General features: G+C 31.7%; 1 protein-coding gene and 1 long non-coding RNA gene across 2 annotated transcripts; both read left to right on the top strand.

Annotated features, from left to right (window-relative positions):
* The first annotated feature begins 2,682 nt into the window (after positions 1-2,682).
* On the top strand, positions 2,683-5,241 carry LOC128283444 (uncharacterized). The gene is made up of 3 exons (XR_008273788.1): positions 2,683-2,807; positions 3,277-3,363; positions 4,985-5,241. It is a non-coding gene; the product is annotated as an uncharacterized LOC128283444 (long non-coding RNA).
* Positions 5,242-21,775: 16,534 nt separating this feature from the next.
* LOC108472884 (putative expansin-A17) lies at positions 21,776-23,005 on the top strand. The gene is made up of 3 exons (XM_017774443.2): positions 21,776-22,000; positions 22,093-22,414; positions 22,517-23,005. Exons 1-3 carry the CDS (start codon positions 21,856-21,858, stop codon positions 22,824-22,826), a joined length of 777 nt encoding a protein of 258 aa, XP_017629932.1. The 5' UTR covers positions 21,776-21,855; the 3' UTR covers positions 22,827-23,005.
* The last annotated feature ends 1,063 nt before the right edge of the window (positions 23,006-24,068 follow it).

The raw sequence follows: 24,068 nt of genomic DNA, 5'->3' as shown, positions 1-24,068 counted from the left end.
TTTTCTCCTCTGCCTGTGGTTTTTTTCCCAAAAGGGTTTCCACATAAAATCTGTGTATTCTATTTTTCTCTTTTTTCTTGCCATTATCGACATTCTATTTTGACAAGAATGTTCATCAATTGAGCAACATCGTAGACAATGAGAAAGGGATTCTTTTTCTTGTCTTGTACATTTTCGAATTGCGCTTTCATTTGCTTCTTTATATGTGGTTCATGAAGGTGTTAAACTCCCTTGGCGCGACTTAAGGGTAACTTATTGTCGATTCCTAGTTCCATTTGTTGGCATGTTTCTTGATCGTAAAACAAGGAATAGCTTGACTTGAGTCACTTCCAAAACTTGTACTTCCATCAATTTTCTCACGAACTAGGCCAACAAGGCTTTTACTATTTCCAATATCACAAGAATGCATGCTCACCAATCTTTGATAAATTAAATAGTTGTCATTAAGATAAAGGTCGGTTTATCTATATGAAAGATACATCGGGCATCTTTCTTTTCCCATAGCGAGGAAGGAGCTTGGTACATAAAAGTTGAGTAGGGGTGCCCAACTTGAAGGATAAAGTTGTTAAGGGATAATATAATAGTAATAAGGTAAGGTCCTCCTTTCCTCTCATTGATTTGTTGAAGCTGAATCTTGTCTAGGTACTTTAAATGCTTATGGGTTACTCTATGTTGGGAATTTGTGCCCTTAGTATAGTTATTTAAGTATTTATACTTGTAATTTTTCAAACAGAATGGTTAATCAAATTTCATATATAGTTCAATTATTATCTTTTGTATAATTGTCCTCTTTGGTTTTTGCACGACAAGGAAAATTGAACAAAACATATATTGGCACACTAGTTACCTAAGATTTAACCAATACTAAGTTGCACCATAAGGATGAGTTTATGATTCAAGAAGACAACTTAATTAGTAGGTAATCTAAATGGTACATAATCTAATGAATCAAAATAAGCAAATTATTCAATGGACTATTATATTGTCTATCAAGTCTAATTGGGGAGATACTTTATCTTGGCTATTAGAGCGGATATACATCAGACATGAGCTAAATTAAATTGATCCTGGATCCGTTCGTATATTGGATATATGAATTATATATGGCATGAGTTCACCTACAATAGTGGAATTCAAAGCTCAATTAAAAAGTAAATGATATCCTATCATCGACATTACATGAATTATAGAAAATGAGTATGGTCATAGGTCATTAGTTAAGGACGAATGATTGTTATTAATATTTGTTAGTAATAATATTTTTCGTTGTGCAAGTTGCAATTGCGGTTATGAGATAAAATATGATTATTTTAGATGAATAGATTTAACCCAAATAGATTAAGGATTTAAGTTTTCTATTAAATATTATTTTAGTGTGCATGTGTCGCCCACCATATAATGTTCTAAAGAGATTTTAGGTTTTCTATTAAAATATTATTTTCCCTCTCTTCTTGTTCAAGTAATACTCTTATGATTTTTCCTATAAATAGAGATTATGAGATTGCTAAACATTCACATCAGTCATATGTGGATACTCTTTCAAAATTTAGGAAAAACTATTTAGCTACAAATAAATTCGATTTTTCGTGAGTATTTGTGAAAGTAATTTCGATTTTGGTTGCCTTAGAGAAAGTGAACTTTCTCTACTAGAAAGTTATAGTTTTCATTCAGTGTTTCGTTTAAAATAAGAGTTCATTCTATTGGCAATTGAGGGTTCAAAGGCAAAGAAGAAGATCGTTAGTTGAAAGCTAAATATCCGCTAGTCTCATTAGTCCAAGAACATATGTACTATGTTTGGTCAAATTTATTGCCATAGACAGCACAACAAAGGTTCATATTTTATGAATTTTTTTGAATTTCTATTGTGTAACAAAACTATTTTCATAAACAAATTTTTCAACATTCTAGTTGTGAAGGCATGGATCACTCAATTGTCTATTAGGTCTTTAATTCTTGTAAGAAACTTTCACCTCTTAATGCAATGATGTTAGCTGAGTGTTATCCTATAAACTACTGAGCCAATTTGTCAAAGTTACCTAAAGGCCTTACAAGAAACATCGGGTACCAACTTCTAGCTTGCTCTCACAACATCATTGGAAATAACTTGCACTCAAGGGTGTCAAATGTGCCCATGATCCTTATGTAACTATTATCCTAGTATAGATGATCCATTAGATTTTTCATTCCCTTGTATGTCTCCTTTAATGGTTTAAGGGAAACTAGGACTAGCTCCGAGGCAACTTAAGAATTCAATAGATCATTTGAGTACCAGTCTGATGAAGCCTCTTTAGGCTTTGCCAATACTTTCAAGAGGTCTATTTCCCTCCTCAATACCTCTATTTGTAACAGCCCGATTTTAGGCCTAGTCGGAACAGTAGTTTCGGGACCACTATTCCGAGGCCATAGAAAATTATTTTAGTATTATTTTGTGTTATAATATAATTTTATAAGTGCATGTAAATTTTGGTAAGTTAATTTTAGCGATTTCTAGTCCAATTTCGAAAAAGGACTAAATCGCGTAAAAGGTAAAAGTTGAGTTTTAATACCTAAAGGTGTTAAATTGCCTTGTATCTTAAATTGGGGGTCTTTAAAGTGAAATTAGGCCATTTAAAGAGTGATGGCGGCCATGAGACAAGGAATGAAATGGTCAAACATGTTAGGTAAGTGTTGGGTGACTTATTTGACAAATAAGTAATAAAATAAAGAAAAGAAAATATCATCTTTTCTTCATCTTCTCTCCACCGAAAAATGGCAGCAAAGAAAGGGTTTAGAAGCTGGAAACTTTCAGCAAAGAAACCCCCTTTATAGTAAGTGATTTTAATGCTTTTTCTTGATGATTTTTACATTTTTGGAACCCCTAAAGCATGAGCTTTCATATGAGGGTCTATTTTGCAAAATGATGAAGAGTCTAGGGTTTTGCCATGAGAGTAAATGTGTTGTTTGCTGTGTTTTTATGGAAGATTATGAGTCCTAGTTGTCTAATAAACAACTTTTGTGAAAGAAATTGCATGAAAACACCTTAAAAAAATTTAGATTGCTAAGTTGTAAAATGAGTTGTAAATGTGTGAAATAGTTGAAATTATGAGTTGCTATAGTTATGAAAATGGTTCATCTAGACTCAAGGAGTAAAGAAATGTGATAAAAATTATTTTACGAGCCTAGGGGTAATTTGGTAATTTTGGCAAAATATAGGGCAAAATTGTAAAATTGCCCAAGTGTGTCAATGGACTAATTTGATCAGTACATTGTTTTAATAAGTTGAATGTGATATTTTAGATGATGAAAATCGAGATTTGGACCTAGAACGGAAAGAAATCGATTAAGGGATAATTACGTCTTTTTTTTCACCTTTGTGGTATCGAGGTAAGTTCATGTGTAAATAATGTAGCATAATTATTATTTTTAAGTTATTGATGTTAAATATATGATATGCTGATTTTTATCATGAAATATATGCTTTGTGGTTATTTTCGAATAAAATGCAAGTTATGTGTATTATCAGTTAAATATAAAGTGCTACCGAGTATTGGTTTCGGTATTTTACGGAAGATGGCAAGGATATGTGTTCGAGGAAAATCCCATTTGAGCCTTAGGAATAGATTAGGATACAAGTGACATGTCACTAGGATGGTTGAGCATCCGAACTCATTGAGTTGAGTCCGAGTTCACTTATGGATGCGAATGTTCGAACTCGTTGAGTTGAGTCCGAGTTCATGAGATGTAACTAGGCATCCAAGCTCGTTGAGTTGAGCCCGAGTTCACTTATGGATGCGAACGCCCGAGCTCATTGAGTTGAGTCCGAGTTCACTTATGGGCGGGTTACATGGTAGCTTGGCTACATATGTGGTACTTATGTGCAAACTTTTCATATATCCGAATTATATTCCGATGTGTTCAACGGGTAAAATTCTACTCAAATGGAGGAATACTCGAGATGAAAGGGACGTATTGGTAAATGTTGTGAAATGGATACTTTGAACAGGTATGTACTTAACCCTCGGGTTGAAAACTCGACATAACAATAATATGGTAAGATGGTAAATGAAAATGTGATATGAATGTCTTGGTGATGATTATACAAACGATGTTGTATTAATTTTGTGAACAATGATCATGAATGAGTAATTTAGCCTTGACAGATTTGAGTTACTGCAGTAGTGTAACTTTGAAAATACACTAAAAATGGTGGAAAATGAGTTAGAGACAGAATAAAATATGGGATTAAAGCTTAATGAGTCTATTTTCACATGAAAGAAATAGGGGAAGAAAAAGAATTTCATATTGTGTGATATTTGAATTCTTGTGAAATAGGGTCTGAATGAATTCGAGATCCCCTGTTCTGACTTTAGAAATTCACCAAAAATTGTAAAAAAATTATTAAGAGTCATACCTTACATGCATGGATTCCTTATTGAGTCTATTTTTAGGGGAAATAAACGGAATGGTCGTTGGAATTTTGTACAGAGAGAAATTTGGTTTGTAGTGCACAGGGGTCAGAGTGGTCATACCCTGAAATAGGGGAGACTTTAACTAATAAATTGTACTAATTGGCCCAACCAAAAATTCTAGAAAAAAAATTATTAAGTATACATATAAGTCTAGTTTCAAGAGAAATAGACGAGAACATTATTCGAGTCTTGTACTATGAGATAATTGAACTTTAGTACAGAAGAGTCGGAACTGTCAGACAGTGAATCGGGGGTAAATTTGAGGAATAAACTGTACTATTTGGCTTAACAAAAAATTCTGGAAATTTTATGGAAGAAAGGAAAATAAGTCTAGTTTCAGGGAAAATTAACGGAACTTAATTCGGAGTTTCGTAGCTCCAGATATAAATAATTTGTGACCGTTGCTCAGAAAGACAGCTTGTAGTGAATTTGAAAATATGTTGTAAACATTGATAAAACAAGTTAATGAGTTGCTTATTGTTTTCATATGAACTTACTAAGCGAAAGCTTACCCCCTTCTTTCCCATGTTTTCTAGAGTTTCCAGTTTAGCTCGGGTTGGAGGCCGTCAGAGATATTATCATACTGTCAAGCTAACGCTATTGGTGTAGTGATTTCAAGTACTTTGAGCCTATAGCATGTATAGGAGTTTAAATATTAGAGTATGTGATATGGCTTTAACCATATGTGTTGGCCTATTTTGATTATGTGATTGTAAATCTAATTTAATTATGCATGCATGTGCTATGGTATTATGTGATGAGTTTATAATGATTATAGTATGAATGTGGTAAAGATGTGAGTAAAATCTAGGATATCTATTGCATGTGAAATTGCCATAATCATGACATGTTAGGAATGTTTAAGTACCTAATTTTGCCATGTTTTATGTTATTGCATAAGTATGCGTGTATCTATTGTGAGTGTGACAAAATGGCTTGGAAAATAGCCTTGTATTTGTCCAGGTTTTGGACACGGGTTTGGAACACGGGCGTGTCCCTAGCACACAGGCAGTGCTCTATACCCACAGGCGTATGAAGCCTTGATGCAAGAGATTTTCTAAGTTTTTCATGAGTTCTCGGTTGGGTCCCGAACCACTCCGGATGTATGTTTTGGGCCTCGTAAGCCCGTATATGGGACAGATTGTATGTGAAAATAAAAGTTTTTAATTATTTGAGATTTCATGGCCCTGTTTAGTATGTAAGTGTTAGTAAAAATCAGGTAGCACCTCGAACCCCGTCCCGGCGTCGGATGCGGGCGAGGGGTGTTACACTATTTGTCGCTTGAAAGGAGGACTAATTGGTGGCATGCCCTTTTTTTCTAGGTTGCAATCTACTCCCATTCTTCCTGTTCTACATGGATGATTCCTATGCCCAATTGTTTATATGATGCTACACCCATTGTTTCTAAATAGCCTCATTCTACCTTTAACTCACGAATAATTCGAGCACTTTGTTGGATGGTTTCTTTCTATTAGTTGTATTTTCTAGCAATATCTTAAGTTACAATTGTAGCTCAGTGTATTACTAGGTCATAAGTGTATTACTTTGCATGGTGGGGTTCACAACCTATGAGGTTGTAGCTGCTAGTTACCTTTGGCAAGTTTAGGTTGATTTGAGTAATGTTGAAAATTTCTAGGTGGTTGCTCCACCTAAGGTTGTTCGTAGTATTCTCACTGGCCAAACAGTTGGTCATATTAGTCGTAAGCAGCATAACCTTGATATTCCGCCCTTGGTTCTCGCCGCTAATAATGCTCTTATCCATAAACATGCTACTAATAACTCTCATGATTATGTTGGTTATCTCAACATCTATATTGGTTCTGGTAATGTTGAAAATCTCTTCTCATACTTAACCTCGTTTTCGTGAATTTCCAAAATGTTCTAGGTTAGTTAAGCCATATCTTTTCAACTAGTTTCTCATAAATGACATTAATTGTTATAAAAATTAAGTTATACAAGGTATTGTAGTAAACTATCATGGTGATTCACATCATGTGTGGTGTGGAGAGCCGATGGAGTTTAAGCATAGTAATGATTAATGGCTAATCTTGTATTGTCTATATATCTTGTTCTCTTTTGTCCCCTTCATCTTGATGGAGTCACCTTATATCAAATGAGGCGAACCACACATCTTCATCATCCTTTTTGCCTTATCCAAATAAGCCAATAACAGAATTCTTTAATTAATTTTTAGTTTATTATTCTTCAATAAGAGCCTGTTTGTTTCACTGAAAATAGTTTCCAAAAAACGATTTTTGGAAAATAACTTACTTTTCTGGAAAATTTAATATTTTTTGGTGTTTGGATGAATCTGTGTAAAATATTTTTTAGTGTTTAACAAATTTCTTAAAATATTTCATAAAAGTTGTTTTCAATGAAACAAACATTTGAGATTTTCTTATATTTTCATTGTTTATTTAAGTTTATTTTATATCTATAAATTTATATTTTATATTTTTTTGAATATATTAAAAATATTTTGTTAAATTCAAGTTCATTACAACGCCACTTTTTACTTACATGACTACCAAGTGAGTATTTTTATTTAAAAATGGGACATCAACAAAATTGACAAAAAAATTAACAATGTCAACAATTGGACTTGATTTTTAAATTTGTGAAAATAAAAGTACAAAGACTAAATTACAAATTTGTGAAGAGTACATAGACTTATGACTTATTTTAACATTTATACTACAAAACATTTATTATTAAAATATTCAATATTGAATATTGAATATTTTTGAATATTATTTAAATTTATTATTTTTAAAATTTATAATTAAAATAAAATTGAAATATTAAAGAATTTATTAAAAATAAATTATTAATATATTTTACTATATGACTAAATATAAATAATTAAATATGTATGTTTAATAATAATAATAAATATAATATTCTATATTAACATTGTAATAATTTTAAATATTTTAAAAATAAAAATAAAATTTATAATCAATATAATAATATTAAACTTAATTTAACTTAATTTTTATATAAAAATAAAATTACCTATAAATAATTTTTTTCAAAAAATGACTTACGCTTTTTAAAAGGATAAATTATTTTACATTTTGATAAAAATAAAGTTATTTTTGTAAAACAAACACAGAAAAATATAAAATATTTTTCATAAAGAAAACAAACTTAAATGATTAACTTTTTTTTAATTAAAGAGTTTTATGTATTACAATAACATTAACTGCATTAAAAATAATGGATTAAAAAGACAAACAGACCTTAATTCGTTGGAGACATACATAGAAGTAGATCTTCTAAAATAATCATTTATGGATGCTGACATCCTCCGCGTTTATATAACTGCATGGGTCTATTACCGCCAACAAAAGATGGTAATTTAGGAAGTGCTTTACATCATCACATATAGAATATCCTCAACTGATTCACTTCATATATTAATTTTAATACTCAATAATATCTTTATCTGTTCTTAAAATTAATTATTTAAATGGTAATTCCATAATTTTTTCCAACGTGTAAATATTAATTTTTCATTATAGTAGAGCTGGTATGAGAATTATCATAATTATATTTATTTTTATATGTATAATTAAAGAGTAGGAAATAGAAGTTTGTACCAAATAAGTATTTAACAATTATTTTGTATCAGAATAATTATTTAATTTAATAATTTTTAATCATACACACTAACTAAATATTATATTATTATATATCATAAATTTAAATAAAATTCTAATCAATTAATTATTTAAATGTATTATATTTTAATCCTTGAAATGATATAACAATGTTGCATTTGGAAATAAAGATAGAATTATTCTAACATGAAACTGTTCGTAAATTTATAAATTATTTTTATTTATTAAATATTATAAATATCAATTATATTTGTTTTAATATTTTTACAACGATTATCTAAAATATATAATGCGCTTCACTTAACATACATGGGTTAAAACTAGACACGTATAAAAGTACAAATACATTGAACAGAGAGAGTACAAATGTAAAATTTGGCAATGTAAATGATATTTGCTGGCCTACTATATTAATAATTTTATTCCATTTATAGATTAAAAAATAAAGATTTTTAAAATATAAATATATTTAATAATAAATAATAATTTTAAAGTTTACATTGAAATTTTTTTAATATAATGTCTACTTCTATTTATACTTCAAAATTCTTCAATTGAAGAAAAATATGTATTTAAAATGTTCAAAATTATAATTTATTATTATTATAATTATAACGATGTGCATGGCTCTAGGAGAAAAATTATAAGAATGAATGTTCACTTCAATATTGACATTTCGTGCAAGAGGGGTTGGCTTTATGGCATTTGGGTAGGGTTTTTCTTCAATAATAAGTAACTAACTATAAACTCATACATAATAAATGAATGACAGATGCCACCAGAAGAATAGCTAGAATTAGATGCCTCAATTATTTGGCCATGCAACCATCTTAAAGCGTGTGAATAAGCAAATGTAACATCTTCCAAATTTTTTAATTAATATGAATTAATATTTGGTATATTAAATAATTTTAAAAATTTGACATATATTTCTTTTCTTAAAATATTATTTCTATCAATATATATGTCTAATAACTTATTTCAAATTAAGTTGATATCACTTAATTTATTTCTTCAATTTAATTATAATTTTAAATTAATTTTAAGTTGAATTACTATTTTTCGGCAATATAATTTTAATAACATTGATATATTAATCTATATCAATTTATACTAAAATAAAAGTTTAAATTAAAAAATATTGAGAGGGATATTTAAGGTCTTTTAATTTAAATAAATAAAAATTACCTTATATTTTAAAATTGAATTTTAGAAAATAATAAAATAATTAGCTACTCCTACTTTTTTCACGTAATTTTGATCAATAATATATCGTGCATATTTTATGAGTTTAAAATAACTGTTAATTATAGATGTTAGCCCTCTGAGATTAGTGCATAGAATTGGAGTAATATTTACGATAATGATATGTTACATGCTTATCAATAAAATAAAAATGAAAACTGCTATATATAAATTTTAGATCAATCATAAATTAGATGATGAAATTATCAATTATTACCTCTACTGAATTGTCAATATCTAGCATTCAAATTTCCGTCCCTTTCTTTTGTAGTATTCAATTAATTTTAATATATATATATATATATATATATATATATATATATATATATATATATGATGTTCTAAAATAAATATAAAAGCTCAAAAACTTATTTTATAGGCTACGCCATCAGCTTAATTTTGAAAAGAAATCACATGAATATTGTTGCCTGTTGGCTATCAAAATCCACTTTCCAATTACGTAGCTTAATTAACCACGCAAAATTTTATTCTTCATGGAAGAATAAGTGCAAGGATATGGGGTTTGTCATTTGCTATAAATTTTGATTTCACTCTCATTTTCGATGATATTATTATTATTGTCATAACTGTTGGGAAGAAACTGAACAACCGAAACAAAGTGAAAGCACAATCGGTGTTCTTTCTCACCGTATAACTCCTGTCAAAAATTATGGCAAGCACAATAGCACAAAATATGTTCTCTAGCAACCTTAATCAACCACAAATCGACTAATGCAACCACAACAAAAATAAATAGAGACACCGGTATTTTTACGCGGAAAACCCCTCTAAATCAAGGGTAAAAACCATGGCACTTTAGAGTCCGATCAAGAGCTCCACTATCATCAAATGTTCAACTACAAGATCACAATATCAAGCCTACATCAAGCATTCAACTCCAACAAGGCTAACAATATGTAATCTTTAGCAAAAGAGAGAAAAATGAGAGAATATCACCAAAAATGCAGCTGCTGAAAAATGGGTATTTTCGACGCTACAAGACTCGGATGAAAAATCCGACCGTACAAAGTCAAGAACACCTTATCGCCTAGCTGCTGTCCAAAAATCAGCTCAATCGAACCACGGATGAACCTTCGATCGAAGAGTTGATCACTGCTGCATCAAACTTGAAAAACTGAAATTTTCTTCTCTCTTTCTCTCTGTTTTAATTTGAGATTTTTTATTTTTTATTTTTGGCTCTCAAAAATTTTTGCCCACATCACCCGTTAAAAGCCCCAAAAAATGGCTTTTGACAAAACCAAAAAAGAGACAATAAAATGTGGCAGAAATTATGGGTTTCCCACATAGTGGGACCCATACCCAACAAATCTCCCCCTCCAACTATGTGGGGAATGCCTCCATGCCGGAGGTCAAACAACATGCTTCAAACTTTCCTCTTGGTAAGACCTTCGTCAACATATCAGCACCATTATCATTAGTATGTATCTTCTCAAGCTCTAACAGCTTAGCTTCAAAAACATCTCGTATCCAATGGTACCTCACATCAATATGCTTAGATCTAGCATGAAAAGTTGAGTTCTTACCAAGATGAATAGCACTCTGGTTATCACAATACAGGACATACTTCTCCTAAGTAAAACCAAGCTCATGCACAAACTTCTTCATCCAAAGCATCTCCTTACACGCTTCGGTTGCTACAATGAACTCTGATTCGGTGGTGGACAATGCAACACACTTTTGCAGTCTCGATTGCCATGCCACAGCTCCCCCTGCATAAGTGATTAAGTAACCTGAAGTAGATCTCCTCGAGTCAATGTCTCCGGCCATGTCTGAATCTGTATACCCAACAAGAACAGGTTTCTCATTGCCGAAACAAAGTTTCATGTTGGAAGTGCCACGAAGATATCTCATAATCCACTTCACTATATTCCAATGATCTCTGCCTGGATTAGAAAGAAATCGACTAACTGTACCAACGGCATAAGCCAAGTCTGGTCTCGTACAAACCATTGCGTACATCAAACTACCCACGGCTGAAGAGTAAGGAATTTTTTGCATCTCTTCCTTCTCCTTTTCTGTGGAAGGACTATGCTTAACACTCAATCTAAGTGCATAGCAAAAGGAGTATTCACCGCTTTAGCTTTGTCCATACTAAACCTTTGAAGTACTTTCTCAATGTACCTCTCTTGTGATAACCATAATTTCTTGGCCTTTCTATCACGTGTCAATCTTATGCCAAGAATTTGCTTTGCTGGCCCCAACTCCTTCATTGGAAAGAATTTACTCAACTCTTGTTTCAACTTCTCAATTCTAGAAGCATTCTGACCAACAATAAGCATATCATCAACATAGAGCCAAAGAATAATAAAATCATCACCAGAGAATCTCTTAACAAATACACAATGATCAGAAGTAGTCTTCTTGTAGCCTTGCTCCCCCATAACAGACTCAAACTTCTTGTACCATTGCCTTGGAGCTTGCTTCAAACCATACAAGCTCTTCTTCAATCTACACACATAGTCCTCTTTCCCTTGTTTAACAAAACCCTCTGGCTGCTCCATGTAAAGCTCTTCTTCCAAGTCACCATGAAGAAAAACGGTTTTCACATCCATTTGTTCAACCTCTAAGTCATAGCAACCTGCCAAACTCAGTATAGTTCTTATAGAGGACATCTTCACAACCGGAGAAAATATTTCTTCAAAATCAACCCCCTTTTTCTGAGTATAACCCTTGACGACCAATCTAGCTTTGTATCGTGGAGATGAAGACTTCTCTTCTTGCTTCAACCTGTAAACCCACTGATTCTTCAAAGCTCTTTTGCCCTTAGGCAGTTTCACCAATTCAAAGGTATGGTTCTCATACAAGGATTGAAGTTCGTCTTTCATCGCTTCAACCCACTGATCTTTGCATTCACTCTCCATAGCCTCTTCATAACATTTAGGTTCTCCCCCGTCAGTCAAAAGAACATATTCATCAGGAGAATATCTGACAGAAGATCGTCGATCTCTGGAAGACCTTCGAAGTGGAACTGCTGGTGGAGCTATATGTGCTTGTTGTTGATCATTCACAACATCATCTATGGGAGTATCAAAGTCACCTATAGTCTGATGGTCACCACTAACATCACCATGCACATCATCCTGGATAGGATCTGGTGAAGAGTCTAGAGGAACCGGATTCACATCGATCAAGTCACCACTACCTTGTGAATCCACTTTCTCCGTCTTATCAATGTCATCAATGGTCTGATCCTCAATGAAGACAACATCTCTACTTCTCACAAGTTTCTTCTGAACTGGATCATAGAGTCTATAACCAAACTCACCATCTAGACCATAACCAATAAAAATGCATTGTCGAGCCTTGGTATCCAACTTGGATCTTTCATCCTTTGGAACATGAACAAATGCTTTACAACCGAACACACGTAGGTGATCACATGACACGTCTTTACCAAACCAAACTCTATCTGGTACATCACCTTTCAAAAGAACACTAGGAGACAGATTTATCACATGTGTCACTGTATTCAAAGCTTCAAATTAAAACGATCTTGGCAACTTTGCATCGACAACAAACATCCGACTCTCTCAATCAATGTTCGGTTCATTCTTTCACTAACCCATTTAACTGTGGAGTCTTTGGTGGTGTTTTCGATGTCGATTCCTGTCATGCAGACAATACTCATGAAACGACCACGTACTCGCCACCATTATCAGTACAAATGTACTTCAACTTCTTCCCTGTTTCCCTTTCAACTGATGCTTGAAATTGTTTAAACACCTCAAATACTTGATTTTTAGACTTTAAAGTGTAAACCCATAGCTTTCTTGAACAATCATCAATGAAAGTTACAAAATAAAGTGCACCACCATGTGATCTTACTTTTATCGGACCACAAACATCTGAATGGATCAACTTTAGCAACTCTGATTTTCTATGAGGAGGACGGCTTCTAAATGAAACTCTTCTCTGCTTTTCTGCTAGACAATGAGCACAATTCTTCAGTGTAGCATTCTTTAAACCCGAAAGTTGATTCTTCTTCGCTAAACAGTTAAGCCCCTTCTCACTCATGTGACTGAGTCGTTTATGCCACAACTCAGTTGAGCTGTCATTCACTGTCACATTCACCATCTCTCGAGAAGTCAAAGCTTGCATCAAGTACAAATTTGAGCTCTTCTTTCCTCGAGCCACAACCAAGGAGCCTTTAGTCAGCTTCACTGCTCTTCACTGAAGGTGTTACAGAATCCCTCATCATCAAGCTTTCCTGCAGAAATCAAATTCAAACAGATATCCGGTACATGTCTAACATCCTTGAGAGTTAACTTCGTTCCATTGTTACTCACCAAGCTAACATCTCCCATACCAATAACCGAAACCAAACCGTCATTACCCATCTTCAATACCCCAAAATCACCAGGAGTATAAGATGTGAAGAATTCCTTCCTCGACGTGACATGAAGTGATGCACCAGTATCAATCACCCAACTAGTCTCATCGCATGCTAGGTTGACCAAATTCTCATCACAAATAACTAATAGATCTTCACGAGCAACAGTAGCAACACGCTCGGATTTTTCATCGTTATTCCGATCGTGTTTATCACCACCACCTTTGTTCTCTTTCTTCCACTTGAAGCAATATTTCTTGATATGACTTTTCTTACCACAATGATGATACTCAAGATTCTTGTATCTCGATCTTGACTTCCTTCGGCTTTTATCTCTACCCTTTCTATCTTTGTCTCTGTTTCTTCTCCTGTTCTCGATAACCAACACCTCGGACTGTGATGTAGAACCCTGAGATCTTCTTCTAACCTCTTCATTCAACACACCACTCTTAGCCAAATCCAAAGTAATAATACCCTGTGGGGCAGAATTAATGAGCGAGACCCGAAAGGTCTCCCAAGAGTCTGGTAGAGTAGCAAGCAACCAAAGTCCTAAAATCTCGTCATCAAATTTGACACCCATACCAAGCAACTGATTCATCACACTCTGAAATTCACTAACATGGTCAGCTATAGACATTCCTTCTTTATATTTCAGCGCCATCATTTTCTTCAGCAAAAACAACTTGTTATTGCCCGACCTCGAAGCATACAAGCTTTTAAGCTTCTCCCACAATGTTGAGAGCATGTGTCTCCTAATCAATGTGGCTGTAAACATTTTCTTCAACAAATTGTCGAATAAAGCCACACACTTGTTGATGCTCAAATTCCCATTTTTCATCACTTTTCGAATCGGGTTTTTGAGTAGTAAAGACCGGAAGATGCAAAGCCTTCACAAACAACAAATCCTTCATTTTATTCCGCCAAAGTTGATAATTTGTGCCATTCAACATAATCATTTTGCTCGTATTAATTTCCATAATTATCTGACACAATAACCAAGCTCTGGTACTAGTTTGTTGGGAAGAAACTGAACAACCGAAACAAAGCGAAAGCACAACCGGTGTTCTTTCTCACCCTATAACTCCTGTCAAAAATTATGGCAAGCACAATAGCACAAAATATGTTCTCTAGCAACCTTAATCAACCACAAATCGACTAATGCAACCACAACAAAAATAAATAGAGACACCGGTATTTTTACGTGGAAAACTCCTCTAAATCAAGGGTAAAAACCATGAGACTTTAGAGTCCGATCAAGAGCTCCACTATCATCAAATGTTCAACTACAAGATCACAATATCAAGCCTACAACAAGCATTCAACTCCAACAAGGCTAACAATATGTAATCTTTAGCAAATGAGAGAAAAATGAGAGAATATCACCAAAACGCAATTCTTTGAAAAACGGGTATTTTCGACGCTACAAGACTCGGATGAAAAATCGACCGTACAAGTCAAGAACACCTTATCGCCTAGTCGTTGTCCAAAAATCAGCTCAATCGAACCACGGATGAACCTTCGATCGAAGAGTTGATCATCTTTGCACCAAACTTGAAAACTGAAATTTTCTTCTCTCTTTCTCTCTTTTTAATTTGAGATTTTTTTTTGCCTCTCAAAATTTCTGCCCACATCACCCGTTAAAAGCCCCAAAAAAATGGCTTTTGACAAAACCAAAAAAGAGACAATAAAATGTGGCAGAAATTATGGGTTTCCGTAGTGGGACCCATACCCAACAATAACAATTCTTAAAATATAAGATTCTTAAAATTGGGCTGATTATTTTAGGTTTTATATAAAATAAAAATATTTAAAAAGATAAATAATAATCATATACATGTCATATCAATTATTTATAAAAGGAGATAACCTCGCCCCATATCATGTCAAGTTTAATTATCTAATAAAATAATTATCACTTGTTATTAATATACTATGCAATTCTTTTATATTAAGTTGTATGATTAATTTAAAAGAAACCTACGTTGAATGACAACTCACCATGAGAGGATATGTAGTTTATAAGCATATTTCTTAAATACTTCTTCTTCAGACCCCATGACAAAAAAGATAGTTATAACACGACTAACCTACACTCCTCTTGCCAAGACTCTCTCCCTTCAATCTCTTCTCCTCCTTTTTCCACTTCAATATCACTTGCATCTCTCGATTTTTTGAGTGAACCATTTTATTAATATCCTTCAACTTTTATCCTTCATTAATATTAATAATAAAGCACGATATGACAAATATTATTGATATGGATTAATTGTCTAATTTTCTTTTTGACACGCAAGATAAAACAAGTGTTCACACAGGGGGCATGGGCGAAAGTGATGAGGATGAATAATGATGATGTAGATGTTGAATGTGATTGATTAATGAAGTAAAAAGCTAAGCAAAGGAGATATATTTTATATGCTAGTATTGGTACTCATAAATTATAAATGTGGTCCATTTACTAACAAACTGGGTAGTTGCTTGCTAATCTACTAGGATCGAGGATTGCATTTGCAACCCCAAGTTTGTTTTTGTTTTAAACCCCTATTGGACCTTATCAGTTACTTTCGGCTGCTGCCCATAACTCCCTCACGTCACCTATAATAACCCTTCATTCTCCTTCTCTCTTTTTTTCTTTTTAGTTTTCCACCAAGGTCAAGTTTTTATATGTAAATATCAAGATTGAGACTTCCTTTGGATAATTAGTGAAATTATGTCAGATGGTGATGAAATTATACGTTGTAGTAATGAAATTAAATATTTAATTTATTGTGAGTGTTAGAATTTAAATAAAATTGTAAGGTGAAGTGAGAATAAAATGATTATTAAAGATATTTTATCATATTAAAATTTTATATAATCTATAATTAAAATTATATTTTACATTAAATTATAAACTAATAACATAAAAATAAATAAAACATTTTTTTGTATTTATTTATGTGATTACTTGTTTTAATTGATCACATTAATTATAACAATAGACTATATTAATTTATAATGTAGTAAAATTATTAATTATATAAATTTAAAATTAATTTATTTTAAATAAAAACATTTAACAACAAAAAAAGAAAAGAAAAGGCCAAAATTATAAAAATGCTCTCCAATAAGAAAGCAATTTATCCACGGAGCTTCAACCTCCGGTGAAAAAGTAAACCTCTAATACGCTTAAAAGACTCTAAACGTCTTGCTCATTTGATATGAGTTTGTCTTAAAAAAAAAAAAGTGTTTAAGCTCACCACAATTAAGTTTTCAAATTAGTTTTGGTGGGATTAAAAATAGTAGTAACAATTGAATTAAATATTGTAATAGTGAAATTTTTGTACTAAAAATTAATTTTATAAATAGAGTTTAAATATTCAAACAAATTATTTGGGATTTGTAAATTTTGTAACATGGAGGGACTAGTAAAAAAAATTTTCTATAGATAAAATTATGAAGTTTTAAAAGGTTAAAATATAACATATTTTACATCTTACTGTGATCAGATTGATTAAAATTTATGATTATCTAAAAACAAGGTTAATGAAATTTATTATTTATCCAAAAAATATTTTAAAAATCCACGCTCAAAGATGAACAAGGGACCGGGCCAGGATCTCTTTGCCACCAAACCCAACTTAAAACCCATTTCAACTCAGCCTACCCAATTGATTTTGACCCGAGAAAATACGAATGAAACAAAGGGATAAAGCTACATTTAAGTCCTTTAACTGTACAATGTTTTAAGTTTGGTCCTCAAACATTTTTTCCCAGATTAGTTTATTTTAACACTTTAAAAATGGTGTAAATTTTCAAAAAGATAGTAAAAAAGTAAACGTTATTATATTATTATAGTTAAAATGAACTTTAATAGAACCTACAATCAAGTTCATCTACTCCTTTTTAATTTAATTTAATTTTTTTTTTGCTAATTTAAGAATTTAACTATTTGTTCTTGTTTAGTGAAGAAGAAGCAATTGAACTTCTCCTTTTAGCTCTTTGTCCAGACACCAAGCACATCCTCAAGCAAAATATGAGACTCAATTGCAAAAAATTTTGAGCGCTTAAAATTCCTTTAGTAGTGATTAATTCTCTCACTTCGAGTACTCTCCAAAAAATATTAATAGATAGTCATGAAATGTGCTCCATTATCATAGGTAGGAATTAAACCCGCATCCTTATAATTAAGATATGATGGAAACAGCCATCACACCACAACTTATGATTATGATATGTTATTTTTTAAGTAAATATGAAGTTTTCTCTGGAAAAACTTTTTTTATCACATGCTATAATCGTTTACTCCTACCAGCGGTTTGCTGGGGGAAGGTGACGCAATCTTCATATGATTTTACATTTATGTTAATAATATACTCATTTCAAATACACATATTTTAGATTTTTATAGTTATTTATATTCTTTTATAAAACTAAATAATTTGAACTAAATAATTTTTATAATATTTTTAGAGTGTCACATCAATACCTCTTAATTGTGTTAATTAATTTGAACCAAAAAAATTTAAATATTAAGTTGAAAAATGTTATATGTTTAAATATTGAGGGTGTATTTGGACATAATAGAGCAATTTAATGAAATTATAATTATTAGGGTAGTAATTATACCATCTTATAATTATAAGGAACTCTAATTCTTAAAACGCGTTTAGTTGATTTAAATGTAATTATGTTATCATTCTTATATCATATTTGGTACTATAAATTATAATTATATAGTTTAAATTTAAAAAGTAATATTTATTATTATAAAATTATCAATAATGCTTGAGAAGATATAAGCTTTGAACAAGTAACAAAACTTTTAAAAAAATCAAATCATTTTATGCAATATGTTAGTTTAGAAAGGTAGTCAATAATACAATTATTAACAATAAAAATAAGAATCATATGGAGTTTAGAGGTGCTCATGGGTCGGGCTAGATAAAAATGCTAAAACTCGGGCTCAGCCCACCCATATTAATTTTTTTATATTATATTTAAATATATATAATAAATCAAAAATACTAGAAATATTAAAATAAATATTTCCCAACAAATTGAAAATAAATTTTAAAAATATGTATATTTAAATAACACTAAAATAGATACAATTTAACAAGCAAATGCCTCCAAAATAATAACAAAATTAACAATAAAACAAGTGCTATACAATATCCAAACAACAACAAAATAATAGTAACATAATAGTGAAATGGTAACAAAATAGGGAGAAAACAACAAAAAAAATCTTCTTTTTTGTCCTTTTATAAATTCGAGTCAAACCCAGGCCAAAATGCCTTACCCGAGGCCTAACCCGTTTTTTAAATAGATATCTTATTTTTTTGTCTAAATATATTTTTCGGACCTATATTTTTGCCTAAACTCTCTAACTTTTTAAGCTAGCCTACGGGCCAGGTAACCCGGACCATAAGTAAGTCTAACAGAGTTTTATCTAATTACTTTAATATTTTATATTTGTTGAACTATTCTCTCTCTAACCTTAAATATACCCGTCATCATTAATTGATTGGCCAAGTATAAATAATTAATAGAAAATACTATATAATTTAGTTAAATGTTTATTATGTAAAAAATGTATGAAAAATTTTGTTGTCAATAAAATTTATTATTTAAATAAAATGAATAAAATAACATAAATTTATATTTTAAATATATATATGTTACAAATTAAAATACTACTAATGTTATATAAAATAACTTTTCACACTTGAAAATGTAGAGATGTGTTTAGAAAGTAATAGGTAAATTAGATTTAAGAGTAATTATTTATAATTTACATGTATAATTCTTAAGAATTAAAAAGTGTAAAATAGACATTCTACACATACATATCACACATGTAATTTTACATGTAATAACACCACTCCTATAAATCTTAAATTTTCCACATGATTTAAGGCAATTATTTCGTTAATTATGAACATTTGATTTTTTTTTCATGATGAGGTATATTAAGATGGAAAAATGGAAGCATGAAGCCTCATTGATTTTCTTTCAATCGAGCTATATCGGATGGAACTCAATTATCTGTCAGAATCCTTGCTGCTGCTGATGGTAGTATTTTAAAGAATGGCTGCTTATGTAAGATCCTACAATTATTGTTTATGAATTCGGATATTTAAATATGGGGGAGAAGTAGGCTTTATTTTTATATGTGTGTTTTTGTTTGTTAATTTTAGGATACATAAAGAACTGAAGGAGAAATGGCAGCAAGAGATTGTGGAACCAAGGTTGGTAAATGCATCGTATGAGGAGGCTAGTGGAACTCTGTTGAGCAATGCTCCTTTCTTACTTCACATTCCTGACATATGATATCCATTTTGGATTTCAATTCCAATTGGTCTGGTTAAACCAGCATTGTTTATACTAGGAAATTGTTTACAAGCTAGCTCTTTTTCAGTACTTAATATTATTACTCAACTCTTTTTATTGAGTAAATCGTACGGAACTCAATAGATTTGATAATATTAGACACAATATGATTAAATTAATGTGTCAAAATTTATATAATATAGACTTATTAATATATCAAATTCTATAAAAATATTGACAGAAAGACAAGATATGTGGGTCTAGGACTGGGCTCTTAGCGGATTCCATGATATGATAAATTGCACCCTTAGTATAGTCGGGATGAATTTTGCTTTGAACCTAAAGTTCTCTCTACATCCATTGTTTCAACTTCGAGTAATCCATAGTTTATATAGACAATTATGCATTGAGAGGGAAGTGGAAATTTAGCTTTGCTTCTTTACATACATTCATACACTTTCCATGGCTAATTATCAAAGCATTTATCAGTAGTCTTTTTAACCTTCATTGGAAAGGAAAGGATAGCTTTAATTAACACCGTTTATCACATTTGACCATCATTTTGAATTCCAAGTAGGGAATGTATTTGAAAGATTCAACTGGTTGCTTGCCATAGAAAGTAAAACCTAAACCACAATCATGTTATTTGATTAATATCATCCGGGAAGGGGATTTGGATTTAGAGATAACCCCCAACCCTGTTATCGGTCAAATCTGTACCTGATTTGTTAGTACTGTACGTTTTCTCTCAAGCCTTTTCCCCCTTAGAAAGTACACATATTTCTTGACCTTCAAGCCATCACCATTATTTTAAAAAGCCGCAAATAAAATACAATTTCCATTACCAATGGAATACAAGAACATGAAATCATGTGTGAGCAATGGGGGTTGCGTTACTTGGGTAAGGAAAGTTGAATGGAAAGATCGCATCACCCATGTGATTTATAGGTGCGCCCCCCTTAAGATATGCCATGATATATGGTTCTACTTATCAACCAAAGAATCATTTTTTTTTCTTTTCTTCTTAAGAAAGGCACCAAGGCTTGCAGATACATGGTGGTTGCATGTAATGTAACTGCTGCAAGCGAAACCTGTCTAATTATGGGGTTTTAAGGGGAGTTGACTTTGATTTTCTAGTGGCAGTTGCTATCCATTTGTTGTCTGAAAGTCATAGTTGCGGAAATTAAGATTTAGATTCCAAGTCCAAAGCATAAGTTTCTGCCTACAAACTATTTAGCTCTCCCCTCTAATTTTATATTGCCTGCTTGACAATTTGCAGCTTAACTGTACAATAACGTACCACGGATATTCCCCACCACCGTCTTTTCTCCTACAAACAAATTTAGTGGAAATAACTAGAGCTTGATTGGATGCAGGTGTGAATTGACTTTTCTTATTGCAACTAACCATAAGAGAACTTTGGAAGCTAAATATATATTTTTTTCGGTTTTTTTTTTTTTTAAATTACAAGTACAAAAGGACTTAGTTGTATTCATCTCTGAAATTATGTTATTGTGGGTTATAGATTGACGAAGGGCATAAAAAGAAAACCATACAACTGAAGCTCCAAAGTTTATAACAACCATCACATGGGTTTGAATATAAAAAACAGCATTCCCATATGAGATCATGAATTACGGTAATTTATTCTATCATTATAGGAATAAGGATCATGGAAATGCCTTAATTTAGTCAACCAATTTGCAGTCATGGCTTAATACTTAATAATTTTATATCAGCTACCCCAGGGTCTATTACTGGTTATAAATATCTAGGCGAAATATATCTGCGGTATCAAACTCATCCTTAGCTCACATTCTCTAGCATAAAAAGAAAAGAAAATTTCCTTTGTTTTTAGAGGAAGAGAAACTCGATGGACAGTGCCTATCTGTTCACTACTGCCGTACTCATTGTGGGCTTATACTTTTCCCCTAAATTTCATGTAGCAGATGCAGCTCATACTTGGCTTTCGGCACATGCAACATTCTATGGTGGAAGTGATGCTTCTGGAACTATGGGTAAGTTTTTCTTACTTTTTTTCTTTTTAATTCTCTTTCTTATTTTTTGTTCTTCTCATTGAATGACTTAGATAAACATGTTGGTTTTGCAGGTGGAGCTTGTGGTTATGGCAATCTCTATACAGATGGTTATGGAACAAACACAGCTGCACTCAGCACTGCTTTGTTTAATGATGGCAAAGCATGCGGAGGGTGCTATCAGATAACTTGTGATGCAAGACAGGTGCCTCAATGGTGTCTCAAGGGTAAATACATTACCATCACTGCCACCAACTTCTGCCCTCCCAACTATGCACTCCCAAGTGATAATGGGGGTTGGTGTAATCCACCCCGACCACACTTCGACATGTCTCAACCTGCATTCGAGACCATAGCTAAATACAGGGCTGGAATTGTACCAGTCCTCTACAGGAGGTATGTCCATTGTTTCTTCCATAAAAAACTTGAATGTGTAAGCAATGGTGGTGGAAAATGGCTTAAGAGTATCTCCGAGTAATTTGTTTTGTGTTTTGCCAGGGTTACATGCAGGAGAAAGGGGGGCATGAGATTCACCATCAATGGAAGGAATTATTTTGAGCTAGTGCTCATATCGAATGTTGGAGGTTCTGGAGAGATTTCCAGGGTATGGATAAAGGGATCCAAAACCAACAAATGGGAAAGCATGTCCAGGAACTGGGGTGCCAATTGGCAGAGTTTAAGCTATCTAAATGGTCAGAGCTTATCTTTCAGGATTCAAGCTAGTAATGGCAGGATTCGATATGCTCTTAATGTGGTGCCTTCCAATTGGCAATTTGGTCAGTCTTTTAAAACCAATGTTCAGATTTAGAACTCTGCATACCATCTCACATGTATTTATGTATTTTGTTTTTACTTTGTTTTCATTTACTTCAAAGTTGTATCATAAAGTGTCATCACTTAGGCTGTGGCTCAGCGTTTTGCAATGAAGCCCGGCAAGTGACTTATTTTATAAAATATATTAGCCGACTAGTGGCTGTTTTATTGTAATGGTATTCATAAATGCAAGTATGCAATGAATCTTCCAAATTTCCATTTATGTTTTGTATTTTTGTTTAATAAAAGGTATAAAGCAAATGGTTGTTCAAGGATATAAATTGAAATTTTAAACATAACTATTTTTGCCATAAAATATAAATCAATAAACAACAAAACAATGTGAAGGTCAAACCAATTTGATCTTAGAATCTGCTGTTCAACCGAATTTTTCATTTGAAATATAAATTAAAATTTGAAAATTCAACTTTAAATGTAGTTAATAAAATTACGTGTTCATTTCAATATTATTAAGGCCTAGTTTAGGAATACTTCTCAAAAGTGCTTTTAGATAATAATAATAATAAAACATTTTTGGAAGAAGTTAAAATTTTCAGCTTCTCAAAAAAATGCTTTTAGGCCAATTTTTTATTTAGGAGAAACACTTTTTCTCTCAAAAAATAATTTGTCTATAAATGTTTTTATCTTAAAATGCTTCTTAAAAGTAATACTAAACACATCACTTATGGCTTCAAAAGTACTTTTAACCCCTAAAATACCTTTGAAAAGTAATGCTAAACACACCTTAAATGTAGTGTAATGAAATCAACTTTTATCCTATATAACTAAAAATGGTTAAAATTTAAAGGGTAAACTACAAAAATAACCACTTTTGTTTGTCTCAGATTACATATTAGTCACTTATATTTAAAATGTTACGTTTTAGTTACTTACATTATCATTTTGTTACGAAATGACCACTCTACTATTAAACTTCGTTACCTCCTAATTGCAGTCCTGTATGGCAATCCAAATAAGTTTTAAATGCCAACTTAGATGTTCAATTACTGTAATGAAAATAAATTTTTAATTAAATAAATTTAATTTAGACAACCTTATTTTTAATTAAATAAATTTAATTTAGACAACCACTTAGTACATCCAAGTTGACCGATCACTTTGTAACAAAACGATAACATTTTAAACATATGTGACTAAAATATAATCTAAGACAAAACAAAAGTTACTATTTTTGTAATTCACACAAATTTAAATCCCATCCCTTGCAAAAAAAAAC

Source organism: Gossypium arboreum, chromosome 11, assembly GCF_025698485.1.
Source record: "Gossypium arboreum isolate Shixiya-1 chromosome 11, ASM2569848v2, whole genome shotgun sequence".
Lineage (NCBI taxonomy): Eukaryota > Viridiplantae > Streptophyta > Magnoliopsida > Malvales > Malvaceae > Gossypium > Gossypium arboreum.
The sequence above is the reverse complement of the archived record's forward strand: the minus strand, read 5'-3'. Positions and strand labels throughout refer to the sequence as shown.

What these genes read in the sequence shown, in the direction of transcription:
- LOC108472884 (XM_017774443.2), top strand. Translation starts at nt 21,856, where the DNA reads ATGGACAGTGCCTATCTGTTCACTACTGCCGTACTCATTGTGGGCTTA. An exon ending in TGATGCTTCTGGAACTATGG is followed by an intron (nt 22,001 to 22,092) that starts GTAAGTTTTTCT and finishes TTGGTTTTGCAG; the next exon opens with GTGGAGCTTGTGGTTATGGC. An exon ending in GTACCAGTCCTCTACAGGAG is followed by an intron (nt 22,415 to 22,516) that starts GTATGTCCATTG and finishes GTGTTTTGCCAG; the next exon opens with GGTTACATGCAGGAGAAAGG.